This window comes from Ovis canadensis, chromosome 15 (assembly GCF_042477335.2).
Source record: "Ovis canadensis isolate MfBH-ARS-UI-01 breed Bighorn chromosome 15, ARS-UI_OviCan_v2, whole genome shotgun sequence".
Lineage (NCBI taxonomy): Eukaryota > Metazoa > Chordata > Mammalia > Artiodactyla > Bovidae > Ovis > Ovis canadensis.
The window spans coordinates 88,122,001-88,130,090 of NC_091259.1; the positions used below are offsets into that span (position 1 = coordinate 88,122,001).

The 8,090-nt window shown below is 62.0% G+C and overlaps 1 protein-coding gene across 2 annotated transcripts in view; it reads left to right on the plus strand.

Annotated features, from left to right (window-relative positions):
• P2RX3 (purinergic receptor P2X 3) overlaps positions 1–7,711 on the plus strand; it is a 35,988-nt gene extending 28,277 nt beyond the window's left edge. Inside the window, exons 9-12 of one of the 2 annotated variants that reach the window (XM_069553588.1) lie at positions 5,082–5,175; positions 5,430–5,495; positions 6,075–6,152; positions 6,499–7,711. In XM_069553588.1, the coding sequence (XP_069409689.1) occupies positions 5,082–5,175; positions 5,430–5,495; positions 6,075–6,152; positions 6,499–6,612 (352 nt within the window). In that variant the 3' untranslated portion in view covers positions 6,613–7,711. Of the gene's footprint in view, positions 1–5,081; positions 5,496–6,074; positions 6,153–6,498 lie in introns of both variants that reach the window. The other variant, XM_069553587.1, reaches the window with a different exon arrangement.
• The last annotated feature ends 379 nt before the right edge of the window (positions 7,712–8,090 follow it).

Sequence of the window (8,090 nt, forward strand, 5' to 3'; positions counted from 1 at the left end):
CAGCTGCCGTAACAAGTAGCCCCTGCAGCTCAGTGGCTCAGCAGAGGCTTACGCCTTGCTCAAGGCGCCATGCCCTGTGGGTCAGGATGGGTGGAGAGCTGTGTGAAGTCCCCTGGGGGTCCTGCCACCCATGGGTCAGCCTCCTCTGGGGCCTGAGCTCTCCCCTGGCTCCTGAGCACCCAGCCATGAGGCTGGGAAGGATGAGGAAGGCACAGAGCTCTCACACACCCCAGCCCAGTGGTAACAGCCCTCACTTCCCTTCACTTTCTGTTGACAAGAAGTGGTCCCGGGGGCCCAGGTAAAGGCGACGGGGCTAGGAAACCCGGTCCAGTTGGGTGCCAAGGCAGAAGATAGCCCCGAGCCTGGTGCGCATGGAACCTGTCTCTGCTGCAGGGTGGGGCCAGATTCTGTGATCCCCCGCCCCACCCCCACTGCAGCCACACCGTGTGCAGAAGTCAGGCCGCGTTTGCAGCCGGGGCCTCCCCCTCACCCCCAGGCCGAAAGCCGTTCCTCCTCCCGGGAACCGTCCCTGCCAAGCCTCCTCTGAGGGCGTGTGGGCGGCGAGATAATGATCTGAGCGTGCTTATTGCCTCTTGGAAGGCAGGTGCTGGAGGGGAACCAAGTCCGCTTTGGTTCTTCTCTCTGTTGTCTTCACATTCCTTCCCAAGATAAATTTAGCCAGCCCCGCTCCGGGCGGCGGTACCCAGGATACCAACTTCTTGTTCTCCGAGCCCATGTCAGAGCGTTCCCCACGGCTGCGGCCGGGAGCCAGGGATGCAGACCTCAGGGGTGCGGCCCGGTCTCGGCCCTGCGCGTCTGTGACCCCTCTGCCCGCCCACCCCATCCCCAGCCCTCAGCTGCCCCGTATTCCAGACAAGGGCCCTGAGCGCTCCAGTGACCTGAGACAGAAGCGGAGCACAGAAGGGCTTCCCGATCCGGTGCTGTGTGCTTCCCAGAGAAGGAAAGGAAAGAACACAAGAGTAATTGCGGCCACTTAGCACCCAGAGGCAGGAGAGCTCTGGCTGAAGGCACAGACTGGGGGGTTGTGAGTGTGCCTCGGAATTCCAGTTCAGGAGAGCGACCTTGTCGGCTGTCTCTCCATCTGCAAAATGGGCCAACGCTGCGTTCTTGAGATTTCCCGAGAAGCTCTAGAGATGTGCGTATTTTTCTGCTGAATTCTGTGAATGTGGGTGTGGAGATGGAGACGGTTCATACGTTGCCTTGGGCCAGCCTGAGAAAGCCACAGCGAGGACTTTCTGGAGCCTTCTGCCCACACCAGACCCTTCTTCTGCAAACTTCCTGAACTCTCCCGCGAGGCCTGCCGGCAGAATTAGGTTCTGGGGCCTCTTCATTTTTACAGAAATGATTTCCTTTCTGGTGTTTGTCCTGTTCTCTTACGGCCGGTGCGGTTCCAGTCTGGGGCTCTTTGCCTCGCTCTGTAAAGCTCTCTGCCGCCTCCCCCAGACCACACTGACCCTGATTTTCTTTTACATGTCTCTATCCGACTGCACCAGGTCTAGGGGTGGCGTGCAGGATATAGTTCCCTGCCCGAGGATGGAGCCCCGGGCCCCTGCACTGGGAGCGCAGACGCACCGCCTCCCAGTGAGGTTCCACCAGGGAGGGCGACCAGGGAGGCTCCCCTGCTCACCATACTTGTGAGGATGAGGTAGCTGCTGCCGTATTTCCTTGTCCTCCAAATCTTTTTTTTTTTTTTTTTTCCCTTTTCGGCCACACTGCACATTTTACAGGATCTTAGTTCCCTGACCAGGGATTGAACCTGGGTCCCAGCAGTGAACACACCAAGTCCTAACCACTGGCCAGCCAGGGAACTCCCCCACCGAGGCTTTGCCCTTGGGGTTAAGTGGCTGCCCTTCTCGCAGCCTCCTTCCCAGGCCTGGGTTTGTTCTACCTCTGGTCTCACTGTCAGGAGGACCCTTCTGTCTCCCCAGCCTCTCCCTCTAGCTGCAGAGCCCCTGCAGGAAACACATGCCTGGGTCAGCCTCCCCAGAGACTGTTTTCTCCCCGAACCATTTCCAGCCTTTCCAAGGCCTCTGTCGGCAAACAGGTGCTTCCCTTGGGCACAGGCAGAAACCGAAGATGGGTCCCCTCCTGCAACACGCCCTCCTGACCCAGACAAAGCTCTCCAGGCCCAAGCTTCCAGCTTGTAAAGTGGGGAAGGGGAGGGCCGGAGTCCCAGGAGGTAACAGTCAGGGGTCTCAAAAGGGGCGACTAGACGGAGGCACTCTTTGCAGAGGTGGGCAGGCTGCCCTGCAGGCTCTGGGCCTCAGGTGGGAGGCCAGCCTGGTTAGAGGCCCCGCAGAGGAGCCAGGAGACAAAAAGCACCCTGCCTGTCTTCCCTTCACCCTCTGGCCACCCGCGGGCGCCTCCCACTGGCTGGACCAGCCCGGCCCAAGGGCAGGGGGTTGGGTGGGAGTGGTCTCTGCAGAGGACAGAGAGGACGTCCAACATGGAGGTCAGGAGCGCGCCCGCCTCGGAGGGTGGGCTCAGGGTCACCCCTCTCACTGACCTGTGGAGGAGGCCTCAGCACGCCCTGGGTTATAGACGCCAGAAGTGAAACCCCAGGGGCTGAGTCCTAGGAAAGAGCCCACACCTGCAGCCTTGGTGGTGGAACCAGGATTTAAGCGCGTTTCTGCCTGACCCCAGAGTTCCCAGAGCTGACGGGCATGCTGGCTGCGTCCCTCAGTGGTGTTTGACTCTTCGCGATCACACGGACTGTACCCCACCAGGCTCCTCTGTCCATGGAATTTCCCAGGCAAGAACACTGGAGCGGGTTGCTAGCTCTTCCTCCAGGGGATCTTCCCGACCCAGGGACTGAAGTCGAGTCTCCTGCCCTGGCAGGTGTGTTCTTGACTGATGAGCCACATGGGAAGCCACCCGGCCAGCCGTGACAGGAGCTGACATTTACGATTCAAGGTGGCTCTCCCCCACACGCCGACAGGTGACCTCCTCCCCGCCGCGATCCGTCCGTTATCTGTCCCCTCGGGCTCGCACTTCCATTTTCCCCGCTGGACAGTTTGGAAAGCAAACATCCCTGGGAGGGGTACTGTGTCGGTCGCTGGACACTTCCAGGGAGTGAGTTTCTCAGCTGTCCTCTGTTCTGGGAGAGGCCCAGGATGGGCCTGGGAGCCCCTGGGGACTGGAAATGCTGAAAGGGAGGTGCCCGATAAAAAGACCGGTGTGGACCCCAGACAGTTGCAAAGCTCTCCGTGTCCCTTCTCGGTGGGGACTCACCGAATCCAAATCCTCTTCCTGGGATGCTAACAGTGGGAGGCTGTGTTACCGCTTTGGGGCAGTAGCCGAAAAAGATTACCCTGCACCCCACTCCAGTGCCCTTGCCTGGAGAATCCCATGGACGGAGGAGCCTGGTGGGCTGCAGTCCACGGGGTCACTAAGAGTCGCACACGACTGAGCGACTTCTCTTTGACTTTTCACTTTCATGCATTGGAGAAGGAAATGGCAACCCACTCCAGCGTTCTTGCCTAAAGAATCCCAGGGATGGGGGAGCCTGGTGGGCTGCTGACTATGGGGTCGCACAGAGTCGGACACGACTGAAGCGACTTAGCAGCAGCAGCAGCAGGGTTAGTTTCCCAGGCGGTGCTAGTGGTAAAGAATCCACTTGTCAACGCAGGAGCCAGTGCGGGTTCGAGCCCTGGGTCAGGAAGACCCCCTGGAGAAGGGAATGGCAACCCACTCCAGTATTCTTGCCTGGAAAATCCCATGGACGGAGGAGCCTGGTGGGCTATAGTCCACGGGGTCACAAAGAGTCGCACACAACTGGGCACATACATACACACGCGTGCACACACACACATGACTGGGCACATACATACACGCACACACACATACACGCACACGTACATACACGCACACGCACACACAGAGTTAGTTTCACCCGTAATATGCACAGCCACGTAGAGGAAACGCGCTGGCTTTAGAAGCCGAAGGACAAGTGCAATCCAAGTCCTTGCTGACTGTGAGCCGGCAGGTAGACCCCGTCACCACCACAGGCATCCCCAAATGGCACGACACCCACCTCACTGTGTTCAGTGAGAATGAAACGTGATCACTCTGATCGGTCTTCCGCGTGGTTCCCGGCACACGGCAGAGAAAGCTCAGAGAGCGAGTTCTTGAATGGCGGGGTGGGGGTTTGCAGATCCAGCACTAGGTCTTGGCCAGGTGAGTCACCCTGGACCAGTCATTAGCCCCTAGAGCCAGTCACGCCCTTATCCCACTGGCTTGTGAGATGCAGTGTCTGAAAGCATTTATCATCATCATCATCGTCTCAGCCACGCCTTGTGTCGTGAGGGACCTTAGTTCCCTGACCAGGGTTCAAACCTGCGTCCCCTGTATTGGAAGCACGAAGTCCCAACCAGTGGACCCTGAGAGAAGTTCCTAAAAGCACTTTTTAAAGCCGCTCTACAAAGCCCTTTCGGAATCAGTGTATTCCTCCACAGTGTCGGCACCAGGGAGCCTCTCTCGGGGCCTGCTTTGTTCCAGACCTGGTTCTCAGCCCCTGACACGTGTGACTTCACTGTTTTTGTAGCAGGACTTCCGTATTATGCTCACTCACAGGTGAAGGAGTCGACTCTCAGAGAGGTTAAGTGGCTGTCCCAAGTTGGGCGGCTGGCAAGTGGCCGAAGCAGGCTTTGAATCCAAGCGGGCCGAGACGCCCATGGCAAGGCGCACACCCGTCTGGGAGAGGACTCCCAGAGAAAGAGAGCGGTGGAAGCCTGGAGTCCAGCGTGGCTCACACCGTCCCCCGCGTCAGACTCACTTAGAGGAGTAATTTAGAAGGCAGCCTCCCGGGACCTAGTCCTGAGCTGCAGATTCTCTGCGTTCAGGGCCAGGCCTGGAAATCTGCCTCCTTAACAAACCCTCCAGGTTTTGGCTGTGCAGGCGGCCAGCTGAACACACGGGGAGGACCGCGGCGGGAGTCCCGCCCCACCGTCAGGCAGGGCTGGGCGGTGAACGAGGGCTGCAGGGCTCTCGGGGACCCTGAGGGTTTAAGCAGGAGAGACAGGAGCCCGCAGCGGGTCTGCACCTTCCCCTCTGGCCTCCAGGTTCGCCAAGTACTACAAGATGGACAACGGCAGTGAGTACCGCACCCTGCTGAAGGCTTTCGGCATCCGCTTCGACGTGCTGGTGTACGGGGACGTGAGTTCTGGGCCGGGGGCGAGGGGCGAGACCCAGGCCCCTTCCTGGCCTCGGGGCCGGGGCCTGCCACTGACCCGCCCAGAGACCCTCGCTGGTCACATTTCCGCAGCGCGGTGGGGGTGGGGGGCGCCCACTGGTCCCCCGAGAAGCCTTCTGGCTCCACGGCCGCCCTGGCTGGGAGTCCAGGTTAAGCCTCAGGCTTCACCCGGCCCTGCTGGGCGCCCTGCACACTCACGTTGGTCTTCGTGCACCAGGCTGGCAAGTTCAACATCATCCCCACCATCATCAGCTCCGTGGCGGCCTTCACCTCGGTGGGAGTGGTGAGTGCGAGCCCTCCAGGCTCGGTCACGCCCGGGGCGCAGGGTGGGCGGTGGGTGGGGAGCAGGCCAGCCTGGAGAAGGCGGGGGGGGGGGGGGGGGGGGGGGGGGGGGGGGGGGGGGGCCCTTTTCTGCCTGGAGCCATCCCCTCGGTGCTGGGCCAGCATCTCCTGTGCTGACACCTACGTGGCCAGCACCGCCACCCCTGTTACCAAGTCGGAGTTCCCCATCACCGTGAAGGTGGCGGAGTTTGGGGTGGTTGCTGGAGACCCCAGGGTTCCCAGACCTGAGAGCCGAGCAGGCGCAGAGCCCTGCTCCCCGGGGTCGGGCGCACGCCCCCCGCCCCGCCCATCCCCCCCTCCCCCGCATTCCCTCGGCTTCTCCCCGCGCATTTCAGGGTGGGCCCGCCCCCCGGAGCTGCGGAGGTGGGTCCCAGAGACAGAGCAAAGCCCTCGGGCGTTTTCCTAAAGGAAGGTCAGCCGGGCTGCTCTGGAGGGCACGCCGCACCCCTAGGGCCGTCCCGCTTCCCGCAACGCTGCCCCGGCCTGCCGCAGCGCTCAGGGCCGCCCGCTGTCCCTCCAGGGCACCGTCCTCTGCGACATCATCCTGCTGAACTTCCTCAAGGGCGCCGACCAGTACAAGGCCAGGAAGTTTGAGGAGGTGAGTGGTGGGGGGCGGGGGAGCTGGACCCTGGACTGTCCTGGGCCCACGAAGGGGCGTTCACTGGGCCTCAGCGCATGCCGGGTGTCCCACGGGCAGACCTTGGCCGAGCGCGGGGAGTGGTCATTGCTCTCAGCATCCCCACCCGCTCGTCGCCCCTCGGGGGTGGGCAGACCCTGCCGCGGCTTGCCTCGGGGTTCGCTTTGCTCTTTGGGGTCACACGCATCTGCCCTCGCTCCCCCCGGCCCCGGCCATGAGCCGCGACAGCTGAGTCGGCCGCACGGGGGCCCACGGGAGGACCCCGCCCGTGGTCGGAGCCCGCTCACGCCAGCCCTTCTGCCTGCAGGTGAGTGAGACGACGCTGAGGGTCCCAGCCTCTGCCCACCCCCGGGACACCGGCGACCAGACCACGGAGGAGAAGCAGTCCACGGACTCGGGCGCCTACTCTATCGGCCACTAAGGCCTCTCCCGCCGGCCGCACGCTCAGCCTGGGGCGCCCAGCCTCCCAACGGGAGACCCCGAGGGGCGCCGGGGTGGGGGGGGGGGGGCGGGAGGGGGAGCGGCTCTCATTTCTGCTGCTCACTCACAGCGGCCACAGCCAAGGCCTGGGCCTGACCGCCCCGCCACCCTGCAGATGGGTCCAGCTCCCACGAAGACCCCCATCTCACCTGCACCCCCTGCCTCACCCCCTTCTGCTTCCCCAACCCCAGGGCGGTGGCACCTGGCCGTCCCCCTTCCAAAGAGTAAGAGATAAAAATAGGAATAAGCGTGAGCCACAGGAGCCCAGCAAGTGCCAGGCACCTTCGCACGTGTTAGCTCATTTACTCCTTAGAATAGTCCTGTGAGGTAGTTATTAGGTTCCCTTTTCTGAAGATAAATGGAGACTCAGAGAGGCTGAGTCGTTTGCCCCGGGACACACAGCCAGGAATCGAGAGGGCTGGGATTTGGACCCGGATCTGACTCACCCCATCACCCCCAGCCCACCAGGAGACAGGGCACACCCGGAGGCGTCTGCCCTTCCCCTTCAGCCTCCCGGACCTTGGCCACGGCCCGTTTCCGCTTCCTTAGGAGCCCGGCCCTTGCAGTCCCCAGGAACTCAGGCAGGCCCCATGTCAGACGGGGCTGCAGGGTCCCTTTCTCTGACTTGAGTGGATCCCAGACGCAGAAGGAAACAGGAGACGTAACTGTCGGTGAATTTTTCCTCCCCACCTCAAGCCGGAGAAGGGAGACTTCTCGTTCTCTCTGGGACTCCTCCCAGGGCCATACACATCCAGGCCCCTCACTCAGGAGCCCAGCTAGGCACCCACTCCCCTGCCTGGGGCGGGGTGGGCTTCCCCACCCGGCGCCCTGTTCCAGGAGGTCAGCGGGTCTTCCCCATCACATGGACGAAAAGGTCGGGTGAGACCCGGCGCCCCGTGAGCAGCCAATCAGCGGGCCTACCCCCTGGGGCCCGAACGAGGTGGTCGGCCTTCTGACATCAGAAACTAAAGGGGCTTTAGGGACCCTCTTGTCTGATTCTCTTCCTTACAGATGAACAAACTGAGGCTCGTTTGTGGAAATGGCTCGTCTGTGGTCCTGCAGTTAGTGAACCAGAGGCGTCCTGCCCCTCGGGAGTGGGGGGTGGGGAGCCAGGAGCGGACGCAGGCAGCCCGGGTGCCTCCCTGTGCCCAGTCGCCCCTCCCCTCTGCGGTAGGGGCCCAGAAAGGTCACCAGCGGCAAGGCCCAGCTAAGCATCATGAAGCGTGTGCTAAGTCGCTCAGCCGTGCCCAACTCTGAGACCCTGTGGACTGTATGTAGGCCCCCAGGCTCCTCTGTCCACAGGATTCTCCAGGCAAGAATCCTGGAGTGTGCTGCCATGCCCTCGTCCAGGGCATCTTCCCGACCCAGGGGTCGAACCACAGTCCCTTACATGTCCCCCTTTGGTGGGTGGGTTCTTTA